Source organism: Dermacentor variabilis, chromosome 5 (genome assembly GCF_050947875.1).
Source record: "Dermacentor variabilis isolate Ectoservices chromosome 5, ASM5094787v1, whole genome shotgun sequence".
Lineage (NCBI taxonomy): Eukaryota > Metazoa > Arthropoda > Arachnida > Ixodida > Ixodidae > Dermacentor > Dermacentor variabilis.
Window position 1 is genome coordinate 67,598,390 of NC_134572.1, and position 18,656 is coordinate 67,617,045.

The 18,656-nt window shown below is 48.8% G+C and overlaps 1 protein-coding gene across 2 annotated transcripts in view; it reads left to right on the plus strand.

Annotated features, from left to right (window-relative positions):
- Positions 1–18,656, plus strand: part of LOC142582736 (alpha-tocopherol transfer protein-like) — a 32,620-nt gene that overhangs the window by 4,877 nt on the left and 9,087 nt on the right. For both annotated transcript variants that reach the window (XM_075692734.1, XM_075692735.1), the window contains one exon: positions 15,547–15,789. In XM_075692734.1, coding sequence (XP_075548849.1) covers positions 15,547–15,789 — 243 coding nt within the window. The remainder of the gene's footprint in view (positions 1–15,546; positions 15,790–18,656) is intronic.

The window sequence follows — 18,656 nt, forward strand, 5'->3', positions numbered from 1 at the left end:
AGTAATGGTCAATCAAAAGTTCATGACCGTCGCCCAGGCTCTCCCTTAGAGAGGTTTGGCTCTCCAGGCGTTCTCGTCATGCGTAAATCTTTTTTTCCCCCCTCTGTGACGGGCAGACACGCCAACGCCGCATTCCCTCGTGCGTCTGAAGGCCACAGCGATTGTCTTGGCGACAAATGCAAAGGCCGCTGGCCCGTACTTGACTATCCACGACTGCGAAATCAAACTGCCGGCAATCACCGAGATCATGCGCGCACCGCTGAGTACCCAAAGCAATATCTCATAGACAAGCCCAAAGCGGCTTGTTTACCAGCCGCCGACAGAATAATCCCGAACAATGATGAAACATCTATAGCGGCTTAACATCGAATACTTTCAGGAAAGACGTATTAGGCTAGCACCATTGCACAGCACTCCCACCAGAGATCTCCAGCCCCCAGCCGCAGGAGAAGCAAGAAGTCATGTTCGAATTAACACTGTAATGACCGACGTAATATGCACTGTGTCCGAGCTAACGTTAGCCAAGCTGGCCAACGAAGATACAATTATAAGACGTTGCGGTGTTCGGTCATCAGTGGTCTGACGACCGAACAACGTAGGGCTTAATATCGTACCTTACACCGTGCGTTCTTAATCTTTTTTTTCTTTTTTTTAGTAATGAACAGCTTAGCTAACGTTAGCAGGGACACCCTATATATGCTACACTGAGTTTGACGCCTTACAATTCTGATTTATGTACGGGAACCCTAACGCATATACCATAGTAGTGTTTTTGATACGATGGAGCGAGATTACAGTAGCTAAATGTTCAGTAAAACAATTACTAATTAACAAGTTACTCTATTAGGATGACGTATTACATGAAAAAAAAAACATTTTATTATTGTTTTTTTTTTGTACAAAACCACTCTCGATTGCCAAAAGTAAAGGCGTACAAGTCAGTCTAATTTTTCTTGATGTGGAACTGTGTTTAGGCATGACAGTTTTAGTATGATGCTGGATGTATACCTCGGAGACGTGCGCTGAGCTGTCGTGGTACTCGAGATAGCTAGTCACGCTTAGTATCCGAGCTCATTGCTCTTCTCATCTTGTTTGCTGTCTCTCGTTTTTCATATGTGTAACAACGCAAAAAAGGGTAGAGAAAGAAAGAAAGAAGGAAGGAAAGAAAGGAAAACAAGAGCAAAAATAAGAAAAGAAGAGTGGTAAAAAATGAAAGCGTGTGCGCCAAAATCTTGAAAGCACGGATGCATCACAAATGCCGTATATTATCTGCGCCTCGCTAGCATAACTTCCTCAAAGTGCGCCTGAAACGGTAAGCGATTGATAAGCGAGAGCATGTATAAACCAGCAACACCGAGTGCACGAGAGACTGAAGGACTTGCGACAGTAAGTCCTTTCAGTCGCTGTCCTGCACCTTAACCACGGTGCAATTTGTACTAGCTAGCTCCAGTGAAACAGACATCAGGGCCGATACAACTTACGTACCGAATCCTTTCGGTCGACTCTATGTTTTACAGCGCAACTGCATATGGCTAGCCGATTCGTCTGTCCGTCCGTCCGTCTGTAGCTCGCCTGTACGCCATGCGCGTAAAGAAAGAAAGAGAGAGAGAGAGAGAGAGAGACGCGCGATTAGCCGACCCCACCTTGACAGCACGAGGCCTGTTTACTCCGATCCATGACGTCATGCTACTTGGCCCGAAATTTCCATTGACAAGGCTGGCGTGATGAAAGCGGTGACATCAAAATCACTGTTGCCTACTCGGGAACATTCGTATTAGATTCTATGGCAGTCGGCCCAGATAACACGGCGTCATGGATCGTAGTGAAAAGGCCTTGTGCTATCTAGGTGATGGATTAGCTGTGCCAGTATTGACACCGTTGTTCTCCGTCACTGCCGAGGGCGCGCGCAGCAGTTTCTCTCAGGCTCCGAAATGGGTAGGCGACGCGTCGTACGTACACCTGAGGAGCAGGCAGCTTTCGATCAGCAACGCCGCGAGCAGAACCGGGAACGGGCTCGTTTATGCCGCACCGATGCTGCAGCCCAAGCACAAGAACAGGCTCGTGCAGCCGAGAGCAAGCAGCAATTGCCTTCTGAGTATCCGGCAGTCTAACAAGTCGTCGTTTAATGACCTGCCGGGATTAACCCAGTGATAAACACAGGGGCCGCACGTTTCAGATTGGCTGGTTAACCATCAGTACGGTGTTCTTGGGCAGTGATTTCTTTCTTATCCGCAGCTCACGACCGGCGGATCACGAATGTCAATAACGTAGACGGAGCACACCTCAGACCACTGACAAAGCGCCAAAGAGGAAAAAAAAAAGAAAAATATAGAAATAAATCATGCCCGCCCAAATTAGCGCGAGGGAGGGGGGGAGGGGCCTAGGGGGAAGGTGTATGCAACCTGGGAGACTTTCAAATTGCAAACCAAGAACGCAACCTTGTCAAAGAGCACAGCATGAACACCCCCTTGAATCAGCATACCCTTAAAATTTTTTTATAGAAAGTCCATGGACATGTGTCTATGAAGTCTATAGACTGTCTATATAATTTCTTTAGACTAGTTTAGAGAGACTAACAACTTAAGGCCTTACACATTTTATAGACTAGTCTATAAAGTGTCTAAATCTGTAGGCTGTCTATAGACAGCCTATAGATTAATGAAAATTCACGTTTGTAGACAATTGTATGCACAATGTCCATGGACAAAAGTTTATAGGCTTACGATTCAAGAGTACAATGAAGAACCGCAGTAGGAAATATTTCCTACACAATTATTTTCATTGCAGTGTAAAGCAACAAGAAGCGTTCTATTCCTGTGAAGCACTGCACACAATCATGTTCTCTCGGGTTGTGAGAATCGCGACGCTTGGTTCTGAAAATTATTGCGCAGACAATGATAGGAAAGTGCAATAAAGTGCTTGATCTATGCCACCAAGCGCTATATTTCAAATTTTGGGATAACTACGTAACTTGGTGCTAAATTAAATATAGATTTAAAGATAGATAGAAGATAGAATTAAAGTTAGTTAGTTAGATAGATAGATAGATAGATAGATAGATAGATAGATAGATAGATAGATAGATAGATAGATAGATAGATAGATAGATAGATAGATAGATAGATAGATAGATAGATAGATAGATAGATAGATAGATAGATAGATGCAATTAATAAAAAATGTGGACTTATAAAAGATTTCCCGTTCGCAAGCTTGCTTTGTGACTCCAGCTATAGGGCGAAAAATGTAATGACGTACATGCAAATAACCGACGCACAGAACCAACGCAAACACGTCCATGCGCAAACATTTCACACAAGTTTGCACCAAGGCTCTCAATCTTACTAAAAATAAAGATCTTGTTGCACAATGCACAAGCTACAGCTCCCCACAAACTGAAATCGTTCCTCGAGGTGCCCGTCTCGGAGAATGCTTATCGTTGTCTTCAAGGACGTTCGGCGCCAGTTTAGCGTCGACTGAATCTTCCCTCTCGTAGCCATTTGGAAACGCGCAGTAAAGTGTTTTCCAGTATCTGAGGGCGCGCGAAACAATTCACGTGCCGATATTTCGTAATGATAGCTTCTGTCAAAGAATACTAAACCGCGAACTTGCGGAGACGACATTGGGTAATGTCAGTATAATGATGTCAGTCGATATCTGTAACGGAAAGACATTTCAAAAAGCGATGCTTACGTAACATTTAATTAAATTGTGGGGTTGAAGGTCGAGCGAAGCTGCACAGTGGACTATTGCTACGAGGGAAGCAGCAGCGAAGGGCTCCACACTTAATTTCGACCGCACGGGCTTCGTTAGCGTGCACCTAAATCTCAGCGCCACGAGCGTTTCTGCTTTTCGCCTCCATCAAAATGCATCCGCCATCGCCGGGAATCGAAGGTGTGGCATTGTGTTCAACGTCAGGCCACTTAACCACCACGACGGCTTTGCTGACGCAAATGTAGCGTGCGAATAATGTGTTTAATTTCATACAACTTCCCCTTGGCACAGACATTTAATAAACAAAATGAAAAGTGCGCGTTTTTCTCAGCCCTCACGTTTCCAGCTTAGATTAGAACTAGTTTACCCCGATGCGCATGCTAAACAGGTCACGGCCGACTTCCTCGAAACAGCTGCACGTTTGCGCTTGCATCTCTTGTTTTTTCTCTAGTCCATGCTCGCTGCAACCGGGCCTGCAGTGAGCACAAGGAAAATGGTGCGGACGGGAGGAGAAAAGACGGAGGGGGGGGGGGAGGGGGCAAGCGTGCTGGAATGCGTGTGCCGCCCGTCTTCGAGGTGAAATGCTCTCGCATCTACGCTTCCGATCACGCCCGTGCGTTGGTATGCCGGGCGCTGATTTGCAGAACAGGTGCACTATAACTTTATTCTATAAGTTGTATGCTGTGTAATCGTCTCCACGCGACTGCTTGTCTGTTGTTTAATTTTGGGTCTGGCGGGGATACCAGTCTACGAGCCAATCTATAATGCTGCGTGATTTCCCCATATTTTAGCATGCGCTCTCCGCTCCCTCGGTCATCGAGGGGCCCCGTAGCGGCTCGGCGCGGTAGAGATCTCGAGCCAGCTCGTGGGCCGCCTCTTTGCCGGGGACGGCTTCGTGCGCCGGAGTCCAAATTATTTGAATTTTTCTATCTAACTTTCCCTGGCCTAGGATTCTGGCCGCTAAGGGCGAGATCCTTCCCTTACTAACATTTTGTATGACAGTTTTGCTGTCACTGATCACAAATTTCGCGTCCGTTCCAGCGCAAGCTAATGCGATCGAAATTTCCTCGGCAACTTCTATGCTGCGCCCGCGCAGAGTGACAGCGGTCACGGGAATACCCCGGCTGCTGACGGCCGTTGCCAACGTAAAACTGCCGCTAACTTCCGCCGCGTCTACATAGGCCACCTCATGTTCCGAAATATTACCGAATCTAGTTTTTAATGCTTCGGCTCGTTTATGCCTCCTATCTTTGCTATGTTCCGGGTGCATGTTTTTTGGCAGGGGGGGGGGGGGTATAATCAGATTTTCTCTCACTTCCCTATCTACTTCCACCTTTTGGGTGGGGCCTCTGTTCGGTTTTATTCCAACTTTGGCCAATATGGCTCTTCCTGTCCTCGTGGTGCTAAGTCTCTCAATTTGAGAGGTTCGCACCGCTTCCGCCAGTTCTGCCCATGTGTTGTGCACTCCTAGAGCCATGAGTCTCTCTGTCGATGTACACATGGGCAGTCCCAGCGCTCCTTTTATGCATTTTCTCATTAGAGAATCAATCCTTTCTCTTTCCACCACTTTCAAATCGAGATATGGCGTTGCATGGCTCACCCGGCTGAATATGTACGCCTGTATTAGTTTAATTAAGTTTTTCTCCTTTAGCCCTCGCCCTTTGCTGGCCACCCGCCTAATTAGGCTCAGGGTCTGTATTGCGTGATTCTGCAGCCTCTTGACGGTCTCGCCATTGTGGCCGTGTGACTGGAGAATCAGGCCCAAGATTCTAATTTGCTCGACCATTGCTACCTCCTTACCCGCCACTTAATTTTGATCTCCGACGGTGCCTTGCACCTTAAGTGTTTCGGATTGTATATAAATAATTCTGATTTCTGCGGCGAGCATGCTAGGCCTCTCTCGGCCGCGTAATAGACTATGATGTCGGTGGCGGCCTGGATGAGGCTTTCGACGGCTGAATTACTTCCCTGGTTGACCCAGAGGGTGATATCATCCGCATATATACTAAATTTTAATCCCTCCAGCTTTGCCAATTGCTCGGGGAGTTCTCTCATAGCCACGTTGAAGAGTAGGGGAGACAGCACTGATCCCTGGGGCGTACCCTTACTCCCCAGCTCAATTGTGGGGGATTCCAACGTTTGGAACCCCATGCAGGCAGTTCTTCCCGTCAGGAAGTCCCTGATGTATCGATATGTCCTGGTACCTACGTTAATCTTGTTCAGCCCTTCCAGGACCGCCTCATGCTTTACGTTGTCAAAAGCCTTCGTGAGATCCAGTCCCAGAATTGCTTTTGCATCTTTAGACCTTATACGTTGTTGCGTTTCGCCTGCGACACGTGGTTTTGCCGGCGCGACTGCGGCGGGGCGGCAGACATTTTGGCCCGATCATCGTCGCCGCAACGCTCATCGGCAGGTGTTTCCAGGCGCGACTGCGGCGATGCGACCGCAAAGGGATCATCCTCTCATTACAGTCATTGTGCCCGACCGGCAGCGCTACGACAGGGTGCTACGAGATCGTGCTCGACATGGTGCTACGGCAGCGCTACAACAGGGTGCTACGAGATCGTGCTCGACATGGTGCTACGGCAGCGCTTCGACAGTGTGCGTCACCATTAGCCCATTGTACATTCACGTGCTCGTCTTTTGAGGGGTTCCTTCTTGCCCTCAACTGCGAGAGTATAAAAACAGCTGCCCCCGGACGCCAAAAGGAGGGCTCCGATTTCTTCTGTTGAGTGAAGTGCTCTCCCGTCTCTCTACTTCGGTCAAACCTGACCGCCAACTCTTTGCGATGTTAAAATAAACAAGTTGTTTCGTTGTTACCAGTCGACTCATGCTTTGCCGGGACCTTCGGATGCTTCCAGTTGTACCCCAGGCCGCCAGGCCAACGCTACCCTTGGGGCTTGCGACCCAGGTACAACCACGGGCGTCAGCGCCGAGTTCCCAACAACCGATCGTACCAGCGGTGCGATCCAAAACATCTGGTTGGCAGCGGTGAGATCGCCTACGACTTCAAACAACTGTCTGCCAGCGGTGAGATCGCGACAACGGAGGCCAGCAGCAAAGAGATGCAGTTGACTGTATGCTGAGCAGCTCAACGACGATCCGGGAGCAGTGCAACGAGCCCTGTGTGACGACTGGTTGCCTGCAGCGGAACGACTGCGCGGAATTCCTGCCTGCGAGGTTTGGTGAGTGCGGGACTTTCTTCTTCTGAGCTTTGCCAGGCTTTTGTTAGTGTTAGAAACAGAGCTGGTAATTGTGGTTGTCGTTGCTGCCGGGTTAGTTTGCGGCAAGACAATAGTAAGCAGTAGAGAAAGCAGCATTCAGAGCAGCCATGGATTTGAAGTCGTTGCGCAAACCGAAATTGTTGGAGCTTGCAAGAGAGTTGGGTCTGGATGTCTCAGACAAACTCGGAAAACCAGAACTGCTAAAGGCTATTCTTGAGTTAGAGGCTGAGGATGACGAGCTGTCGGAATGCCTTGAGACCATTGAAGAGAGGGAGACTGCAAAAGAAAAAGAAGAGCGTGAACGTAAAGAACAGAAAGAGCGAGAGCAACAAGAGCGTGACCGTCAACACGCTTTGGAAATGAAGCGTCTTGAGGTAGAGATGGAACGCGCTCGTAATGGAAGTCAGGCACACGGTGCAGGAGAACGAGTATTGTTCAAAATGACTGACCTGATGCGACCGTTTAAGCTTGGAGAGGACATTGGTTTGTTCCTGGTTAACTTTGAGCGAACGTGCGAGAAGCAGGGGTTCTCTCGGGAAACGTGGCCACAGCGCTTGCTCACTTTGTTACCCGGCGAGGCGGCCGACGTAGTCGCTCGCTTGGATAGAGAGGAAGCAGAGGATTTCGACAAAGTAAAATCGAGTCTGCTAAAAAAGTACCGGCTGTCTGCGGAGGCGTTCCGTCGGAAGTTTCGGGAAAATGAGAAAGGCAGAAGTGAGTCATATACAGAGTTTGCGTATAGGCTTATGTCGAACATGCAGGAGTGGCTCAAAGAAGAGAAAGCGTTTGGTGACCACGATAAAGTTCTGCAGTGTTTCGGGCTAGAACAGTTTTATAGTCGGTTACCGGAGAACGTGCGATACTGGGTCTTGGATAGGCCAGACGTTTGTACGGTGGCTAAAGCCGCTGAGCTAGCCGAGGAGTTTGTGACGCGTCGGGCTCGCGGAGCTAAGGACGGTCAAAAGGGTGAATTTGGCTCGAAGTTTGAGAGGCCGAAGTTCACACCCATGAGAGCAAAGGGGAACACGCGTAGTGCGGATGCGAGCGAAAGCAGTCCGACCAAACGTAAAGAGACGGCGGCAGCCAAACGCAGAAAGCGGTTCGAGATGAGGCGAGCGCGCTTGTGTTATACGTGCCAGAAACCGGGTCACTTTTCGGCGCAGTGTCCGGAAACAACACCAAAAGTTGTGTTTTTTTCATTAGGCAGCACTGACGAGAACATGAAGCTTCTCGAGCCTTACATGCGAGACCTCCTCGTGAACGGGAAAGAGTGCCGAGTGCTTCGCGATTCCGCAGCTACGATGGATGTAGTTCACCCGTCTTATGTAGAACCCCATATGTTCACGGGCGAGTGCGCGTGGATCAAGCAAGCCGTGGAAGCTCATAGCGTGTGTCTGCCAGTAGCAAAGGTGCTTATTGAAGGACCTTTCGGAGCGCTTGAGACGGAGGCGGCAGTGTCATCTATGCTGCCACCCCAGTACCCGTACCTATTTTCAAACAGGTCCGATCACCTCCTGCGCGAGAAGGGGCTTTTGTTTGGTGAAGCTAGTGTTCAGGCCTTAACCAGATCGAAGGTTCGGGAGCTCGCTGCAAAGGCGGTAGTTGCGGGGCCGACGTTATCAAACAACGAAAAAGGGTCAGAGGCGCAGCAAGCTGATATTCCGAGCACGCCCGAACTGAATAAACTTGAGTCTGTAACGTTAAAGGCGCCAGATACTGGAGAGGAAACGCCCGACGCGGGAAAGTTAGAAGAGCTATCTACTGATTTGCTCATCGCGCCTACGTCAGACGGACTTGATAGGTTGCTAAAAGTCAGCCGGACGGCTTTGATAGCCGAGCAAAAAAAGGATGGCAGCCTGGAAAACGTGCGCTGCAATGTCAAAGAAGGTATCGCCAGGAAAACTGCGCGTTTTGTGGAAAGAGGTGGAGTCCTGTACCGGAAGTATCCAGACCGCAGAGGAGTGGAGTTCGATCAGCTGATCGTGCCTCAATGCTATCGTCAGGATCTGTTGCGCTTGTCACACGGGGGTTCGTGGTCCGGACACCTTGGAGTTAAGAAAACTAAGGACCGTCTCTTGCAAGAGTACTATTGGCCAGGGTGTTTTCGGGACGCAGACCATTTCGTGAGGACATGTGACACTTGTCAGCGGGTGGGCAAACCAGGGGACAAATCGAGGGCGCCGTTGAAATTGGTACCTATCATTACGGAGCCTTTTAGACGGCTCGTTATTGATACTGTGGGACCTCTGCCGGTAACAGCCACGGGGTACAGACACATTTTGACTGTGATCTGCCCAGCGACAAAGTTCCCTGAAGCAGTGCCGCTTAAAGAACTCAGCTCAGTTGAGATAGTCAATGCACTACTGTCCATATTTGCGCGAGTTGGTTTTCCTGCGGAAATCCAATCAGATCAGGGCACAGTGTTTACTAGCGCTTTGACGACAACTTTTCTCGAAAGGTGTGGGATAAAGCTGCTACACAGCTCAGTGTACCACCCACAGTCGAATTCCGTTGAGAAGCTCCACTCCGTCATGAAGCGCGTGTTGAGAGCGTTGTGTTTTGAACATCGAACTGACTGGGAGCTGTGTCTGCCTGGGGTGATGTTTGCTTTAAGGACCGCGCCGCATGCGGCTACGGGGTTTTCGCCAGCTGAACTGGTGTACGGTCGCTCGCTTCGATCTCCGCTTCGCATGCTTCGAGAATCGTGGGAAGGTAGGGGCGACGACCCAGTCGTGGTGGAGTACGTGCTTAAGCTCCTCGAACGCTTAAGAAGGGCACAGGAGTTGTCAGGTGAAGCAATGACAAAGGCCCAGCAGAGGGCCAAGGTTTATTATGATCGGACAGCCAGGGCCCGTCGTTTTGAGGTTGGCGATGAGGTCATGATATTGCGCACATCGCTAAACAACAAACTAGACGTGCAGTGGGAGGGCCCAGCACGAATTGTTCAGAAACTGTCGGACGTTAACTACGTGGTAAGTCTGCCAGGAAAGCGGAAAGCACAGCAAGTTTACCACTGTAATCTGCTCAAACCTTATAGACAAAGGGAAGCAGTGGTGTGCATGATGGTAAACGTTCCTGAAGAGCTTCCGGTCGAGCTTCCGGGACTAGGCTCAGTGACGAACAGGGAAGACACCGGTCAAGTCATTAGTGACCTTATCAGTAAAGCACCGCTGTCGCCCGAGCAGAAAACCGAACTACACCAGCTATTACAAGAGTTTCAAGGTCTGTTCTCTGAGAGGCCTGGTAGGACTTCTGTACTTACTCATGATATAGAACTTACCTCCACAGAGCCAGTACGATCCAAGGCGTATCGGGTGTCACCCCGCCAGAGCGATATTATGGAGGCTGAGGTAAAGAAAATGCTACAGCTCGGTGTTATTGAGGCAGGTGAGAGTGATTATACCTCCCCTTTGATTTTAGTTGAGGTACCGGGCAAGGAACCTCGTCCTTGCGTCGACTACCGCAGGCTTAATTCCATCACTAAGGATCAAATTTATCCGATCCCTAACATCGAGGAGCGCCTTGAGAAAGTTAGTAGCGCTCAGTTTATTTCCACCCTAGATCTTGTCAGGGGTTATTGGCAGGTTCCACTTACAGAAGAGGCTAGTAGGTATGCGGCGTTCATTTCACCAATGGGAACATTCCGTCCTAAAGTGTTGAGTTTTGGTTTGAAGAACGCGCCATACTGTTTTTCAAGTCTCATGGATAAAGTGTTGCGGGGACAGCAAGAATTCGCTTTACCGTATCTAGACGACGTAGCGATATTCTCCGCATCCTGGTCTGAGCATATGGCACACTTGCGGGCAGTGCTAACCCGCCTGCGCGAAGCGGGCTTGACAGTCAAGGCTCCTAAGTGCCAGTTAGCACAGGCCGAGGTTGTCTACCTCGGTCACGTGATTGGTCAGGGTCGTCGCCGCCCCTCTGAAATAAAAGTGGCCGCTGTGCGAGACTTTCCGCAACCGCGCACCAAGACCGATATTCGGTCGTTCTTGGGTGTCGCCGGCTACTATCAGAGGTACATCCCTAGGTACTCTGATATCGCGGCTCCCCTGACGGATGCTCTAAGAAAAACAGAGCCTCAAACAGTCGTCTGGGACGAGACAAAGGAAAGAGCTTTTAGCGCCCTAAAGAGTGCCCTAACAAACCAGCCTGTGCTACGATCGCCAGACTATACAAAAGGGTTCGTTGTTCAGTGCGATGCTAGTGAGCGAGGCATGGGCGTTGTACTGTGCCAACGGGAAAATGGAGAAGTAGAACACCCCGTCCTGTATGCTAGTCGTAAGCTGTCCAGTCGTGAGCAGGCGTATAGCGCCACCGAGAAAGAGTGTGCGTGTCTCGTGTGGGCCGTTCAGAAATTGTCATGCTATCTAGCCGGCTCGAGGTTTATCATTGAGACGGATCACTGCCCTCTCCAATGGCTGCAGACCATCTCTCCCAAAAATGGCCGCCTCCTGCGCTGGAGCCTCGCTTTACAACAATATTCCTTTGAGGTGCGTTACAAAAAGGGGAGTCTCAACGGTAACGCCGATGGCTTAAGTCGAAGCCCCTAACGTAGGAATCAGCCTCAAAATTGTTTGTTACTGATGTTTTTCTTCCTGAGGCAGGATTTTTTTTAACATATTGCTTTTGTTTAGTGTTTCAAAGTGATGATATGCTTTCTGGTGCAATTTTTCAATTTGTGGACGCGTTCTGAGTGATGCTAGACTACTGTAAGGAAATAGGCAGGGGTATAAAAAGGGGAAAGAGCCTGGCAGGGCTTAGTGAGGGTTGTGCCGTGCTTGCTGACTGAGCGGTTGAGTTTCAGCGTCGTTCTAACGCTTGCCGGGAACGAGAACAAAAATGTGAACTCTCCCGAAGTCACTTTGCAGTGTCCCGTGCGAACCTGAACGAGAGAACGAGGCCTTCTCTGTGCGCTGCGCTCAAGAAACGTCGAGGGACGCCCGACTTCGGTTATGAGCATCATCGAGCGACATCCCTCCGGACAGCGGATGCAGTCCCCTGTCCATCGGGATCTCCTTCCCCCGGCGGGGCGGTCTGTTGCGTTTCGCCTGCGACACGTGGTTTTGCCGGCGCGACTGCGGCGGGGCGGCAGACATTTTGGCCCGATCATCGTCGCCGCAACGCTCATCGGCAGGTGTTTCCAGGCGCGACTGCGGCGATGCGACCGCAAAGGGATCATCCTCTCATTACAGTCATTGTGCCCGACCGGCAGCGCTACGACAGGGTGCTACGAGATCGTGCTCGACATGGTGCTACGGCAGCGCTACAACAGGGTGCTACGAGATCGTGCTCGACATGGTGCTACGGCAGCGCTTCGACAGTGTGCGTCACCATTAGCCCATTGTACATTCACGTGCTCGTCTTTTGAGGGGTTCCTTCTTGCCCTCAACTGCGAGAGTATAAAAACAGCTGCCCCCGGACGCCAAAAGGAGGGCTCCGATTTCTTCTGTTGAGTGAAGTGCTCTCCCGTCTCTCTACTTCGGTCAAACCTGACCGCCAACTCTTTGCGATGTTAAAATAAACAAGTTGTTTCGTTGTTACCAGTCGACTCATGCTTTGCCGGGACCTTCGGATGCTTCCAGTTGTACCCCAGGCCGCCAGGCCAACGCTACCCTTGGGGCTTGCGACCCAGGTACAACCACGGGCGTCAGCGCCGAGTTCCCAACAACCGATCGTACCAGCGGTGCGATCCAAACAACGTATACTATACTTATACGTATCCGCACCCGGTTATGGCGAACCACATGTTCCCCGAGGCCAGGAGCGATAGATGTAATCTTTGTGGGGCGAGAGGGGCCCTCGACCACATAATATGGGAATGTCCGTATTCTCCCGGGGGAACGCACGAAATAGGTAGTAGAGACACCTGGGAGACCCTGCTGCGCAGCTCGCACTCTGAGCTCCAGCTCCGGCTCGTCCAACTGGCTGAAGAGGCTGCTGGGGCCCAAGACCTTCCAGCCTGCATCTGAGGCGGCGGCACTCGCCCCCTGACCTGCGTGTCGGGGGGTGGGTAGATCACCTTATCCGTTGGACAATAAAGTTTATTCTATCCATCTATGTTGTGTAAGGTCGTGTGTGATGCACTTCGTGTCAGAAACAAACTGCAGTCGATTTTTAGTCCTCTGTGAGCGGGGATGGACGCGTACGCCTCAGCTGTGGTGATGGACCGGCGAATAACCGGCCCGCCGCCGGCTCCGCTCTCTTCATCTTCTTCTTCTTTAATATTTTTTTTTTGCAAATCTCGCGCAGTCTGAGTAGGTTGGTTGTTCGTACGTCGTCCGGTCCAAAGGAACAGGCTGTCGGAGCTTGGAAATAGATTGTGTTCAGTAGTTGGTACATGTCAGGAGCCGTATCGTACCGCATATCTCGTGCAAGTAGGGTACATGGAAACGAGGAAGTACATTCGAGTGCATATGACGTGCACCTTTCAATGGCATGGCTAACATCCGCTGATAAACACACGCGTTTCATTTTTCCACACCGGCCTTATAGCCATTGTCGTCGCCATCATCTATCACCATCGCTATCATCATAATTCATCACCAAATCCACGTCAGCGATGGTTGGCCTCTGAGAAATAGAAAGAGATCTCAAAGGCTCTTTTTTTTTTGCATGCTACATGTGCCATATCTGCGTTCTCTCGTCAGCTGGCTCCTTATTTAGCCCGAAAATTTTCTAATCTCATCTTTCCAGCTAATTCTCTGCCGTCCTCTACAGCGTTTGCCTTTTCTTTGGCACTCGTTCTGTTACTCGTACAAACAAACGGTTATCTACGTGCACTCCATATAAGCGATACGTGGTCTGCCCAACTCCACTCTTTGTTCCTAATCTCAGCTAGAATATCACCTATTTGTGTTTGCTCCCTAATCTTTCCTGCCATATTCCTATCTCTCCGGCTATCATTTTTTGTTAAGCGTTTAGTTGAGCGGTCCTTAGCTTCCTCCGAGTACCAGCCCCATAGTTTACCGGCAGAATGCAATGATTGTAAAGCTTTACTTTCAATTATAGGTACTTAACATTTCTTCTGAACCCTTACGATTTAATTAACAATGCGCCAGCCTTCCGACGGCAAGTATTTTCGTTTTTAAAGGGCCCTTCACCAGGCCTCTTCTGAAATTTCGCTTATACATTCGAACTTGTAAAGGGCTTTCTAGGGAGCATTTTACCGCAACAAATTTTCTAATCGGCTCGTTATTAGAGGAAATAGGAGAAATTGTCGTGCTGCCATGCTGCCAGCAGGCGAGCTTCACTGCCAAGAATCACATTCTTCCCTTTTGCCTCTACTAGCGTCCTCAAGTGCCATACCGTCCCTGGTATATCCCGTGCTGGAGCCAAAAAACCACGTCACGTAGGCGTAACCAGCTCCGCCTCGTTTTCTTTTCCTTCTCTTTTTTCCTCTTTTTTCAAATTTTCTTTCTCTTTTATTCCCTTTTCTTTTTCAACGCGGCGCACTCCCAGTGGTGGTCCCGTTTGCTCGTTCTGCAATGGATGATTGATTGATTGAAAACTTTATCATTCCACCGAGCTGGCGTGCCCGCCTCTTAATCTACACGTAGGTAGGGGGGGGGGGGGGGGAGGGAGGACGAAGCAGTCCCCGCGCGTTGAGGACGGTGAGCCTTCACGGCCTCAACGGCCAGGCGGATTGCTCGACGCTGGTATTATCACAGGGAAGAAAAATAAAGATAGCATATTCCTGCTGAATGTGTACAGCACAACCAAGGAAAAAAGAAAATTAGATTCATTACTTTATTCTGCAATGGATGATTACCGATGGCACGTGCCGTGATGGGTGACGTTGCAGGCAGCGCGTCTTACGTCGGGGGTTTTTGCATGTGACATCGATTCCTGCTGAAAGTGAGGCTGCCTCGAGGCTGAAGGTGCGAGGACTTCTGCTGGGAATCGGAGCTGTTTTCACGCCGTGGTAGCCGTTTGATACTTTGCAGACGCGATTGCGGATGCGGGATCTACGCGTCACGTTTGGCTGTTTACAATGCCGTAACCTGGTGATGGGGCCATTCTATATATATATATATATGATGCGTTGGCGATGTTGCCAGCTTCAGCTCCGTTTCAAATAGAAATGCAAATAACGATCAGGTCACAGGAATGAGAAAATCGCACAGAAATACACTCAAGCTCACCGTCGGCTCAGATAAACAGTCAAACACACATAACCTAACATTTACGCGGCATAAATGAGTTAAACACGCTCCGTCTTAAAGTCGAGTTGCGTAACTACACTGAAGTCAGGGCGGAGAAGCAAACACGGAATAAGTTCACAGGCAGGCACATGAAGTCAGGAACAAAATCGGACAAAGTCAGGTTCAATAAAACACAGGCAGTGGGTTTAAAATTGATGGTAAATGCTCTACTCAGTATTTTTCCAGAACATCGTTCGCATCCGTAACCATATGGAGCGGGATTAACGCTCGCGTTTGCAATGAATATGCTGGCGTATGGGCCTGGGATCTCTTTGAGGCTGGAGGGCCTGCGGTCCGATGTCTTCTTTGCCTGATGCATAGCTTGCGTCAGCGCTAATGACACCCTGTGTCACATGTCACTGCTAATCTGTCAGTGCTAACGTCTCCCTCTTTCTGGCCTCGCGCAGATGAGCCCGAGCTCGGGGCCCCGACCGACTCTGCGGACTTGCTTCGCTTCCTGCGACTCCGCAAGTATGACATCGGCGCGTCGTTGGAAGCGCTGAGAAAGTACTGCGCGATTCGCGCCTCCTCGCCGAACATATTTGAAGGCCTCAAAGATCCCGAGAAGTTGCGCAAGTTGACGAGAGATTACATCACGGTCCTGCCGCGAAGGAACCTCCATGGACGGCCGGTCGTATTCTACAAACTTGGTAAGCACAACAGAGCGAATGAACAACCGACTTTGGTGGGCGTAGAACGGCCATTGAAGATTATGGCTGGGTGTTCTTGTTAATTTATTTTTACAGAGTTGGGTCCTATGCGGTAAAGTGGAAACTTTCTCATCGTTGTCTACACTGTGAGTGAAGGGATATTTCTCCGTCTCTTTACTATTTTCAACTTGCATTCGTGTGCAGTTTCACCAGCCACGTGAGCACAGGCAAATGAATTTCATATGCGCTTAGCCAATTGGTCTTCATTTCCAAATAGATACAGCTACTATCCGGGCTATAGTTGTGCCATTCTGAGCACAGCTATATATACTGATAGAATTGATGCTTGGATATATCGTGCAGATGCCTTGTCAAAACCCATGTGTTAAAACCGCATCCCAACACTCGACTCTTTTAACCTCCATGGCATCACAGGTTAAGTCATGAGGAAAGTAAAAGATATACTTCCATTTTTGTTTCTTATATAAAATGACAAAAACAATCCATCGAAAGAAAATGTTTGTAAACCTACAGACAATGTGAAAAACCAAAAGTAGAAAAGAAATGTTGATAAAATTGCCACGCTTTTTTTTTTCGGAAAACATTTCTTTTACTTCCCAAAGCGCCGCGTTCTCGAAACACACACACACACCCTTGATCGCTGCGCAAGATGGGAAACTACCTCCTGCGCTTGGTTTCTGCACTTACATACCACATTTCTGGCCACGCATATGCCTATAGCATCAAACTCATTCTCCTCCCGAAAGACACTGCTTTTATTTGATGAAAAGATTGAAATTGTACAAATTTTCTGTTCGAAGCGCATTAATTAATTTGAATAGGTCACATGTATGAGCGCAATATGGGGCACCTGCAATGTGACGGATTCCCTAGTTTTGCAGTAACTGTATATAGTTGAGTTTGTTGCAGTTAAGTGCACCGCAGCACCCAATTGCTCATCGCCACCATTGCATCGATCATAGGAGACGTACCTGCGGAAACACTGATTCATTCACACAACCTCACTAAGCAACACTTGCGCTTTTATAGGCGTCGTATAATGGGAGGCACTGCTTTAAGTTTGACGAACTCAGTTATTTGTAGAGTACGTAAATATACTTACTCGAGCGTTTTTTTTTTCTTTTTTTGCACTTATGCCTGATTCAAATAAGGTTGGGGAGGTCGAGAAACTGTTGAATGCATTGATCTCGTCGTTAGCGTCGTTTATTTTTTTCATTTTAGTACCGTTTCTATTTGCAGTGTGAGGAGTTGTGAGTTGTTTTTCGAATATTTAAACTACGATCAATTTTTTTAGGAGTTGGTTTGAAGAGCGCAGCCTTTGTCATTGCAGTATTAATAACGAGAGAGTACGTTCGACCTACTCCAATAAAGCAATTTTTCTAACTCGTCATGAGCTAATAGTTCAACGTGAGCAAACCGCCTCTGACAACACATTTAAGTTTGTTGATTAAATGACGAAAATTCTTGAACTAAGTTCGTTTTGTGTAGGTGATATTGGAATGCTATGACACCGACATGTTTTTTTTACTTCATTAAGTTACAAGGGGCGTAAGAATACGGGCCTTGATGAAAACTGATGAAAAGCGAAAAGGCCACGTCTGCTTATTGCAAAACTTTTTTTTTTGTATTTTCTTTGAGTTGGGGAGAGGGCGGGGGCTATGGATGCTGGTATATCAAGCAGCGGTTGCGAAAAAAGGACAAATGGACCATATTGGCACGTAAAACTAAGACTCTTCGTACAAGTCGAAGCAATGTCAAGGTACACTGGTCCCGAGACTATTGTGACGCATTTACTTATTTATACTTTTCTCGGAGATTGCATCTCACCCCCGAACAAACTAAAATTATTGCTCAGCGCAAGATGCGCTTGAATGATTTGGAACTTAGTCGAATGTTATTGTTGATTCTGTCTGTTGTGTATGTGTGTACCGAACCTTGTGTAATAAGACTGTAGCCGCGACGCTAATAGTGTAGCACTTTCCAGAACGCACACGGGCATCAGTGATTAGCCTGGAACCTTCGTCGAGTCGTGTATAATAGGCTACGCGCTTGACCTGCACATCAGACTTCGACGATCGCCGACTGTGCTCTCCCCTATCGTCGTGCTTGATCGTAGCTTGTACTTGCTGAGTACAGGTTCGTCTAATAAAGAGTTACTTTCGTTATCCACAGTTGTCGCTATTGTGTTCTTCCCCGTCACTACAACGTGGCACTACAGTGTTCCAGAAGCAGAAGTTTCAGATTGCTGTTTCGCAGTAAGCATAAGCGTTGCACAGTTAACAATAAAACGAAACAATGGCCTTAGTCTCACGGTGTTATCTATTTCAAGATCCATTGTTCTCTGCTTGAACGAGAGTCACCGAGCGTGGCGGCTTAGCGGCTATAGTGTTGTGCTGCTAAGCACGAGGTCGCGGGATCCAATCGCGGCCGCGGCGGGCGCACTTCGATGGGGGTGAAATGCAAAAACGCCCGTGTCCCATGCATTGGGGGCACGTTAAAGAACCCCAGGTGGTCAAAATTAACCCGGAGTCCCCTACTACGTCGTGACTCATAATCAGACCGTGGTTTTGGCACGTAAGTTTATTCATTTGTCTCAACGAGAGAACGCAATATCGCGATGAAAGAGATTGCCGTTGTCAATACATTTGAGACGATGCGTGAGCGTGATTTTCCCAAAAAATAGCGCTGCTTTTCGAGAACGGAGTGTCGATATTTCAGCAGATTATGGAGAGAGAGAGAGAGAGAGAAGAAAAGAAAGACAGGGAGGTTAACCAGACGAAAGTTCGGTTTGCTGCCCTGCACTGGGGGAAGGGGGTATAGGGACGAAGAGAAAGAGAGAGAGAGAG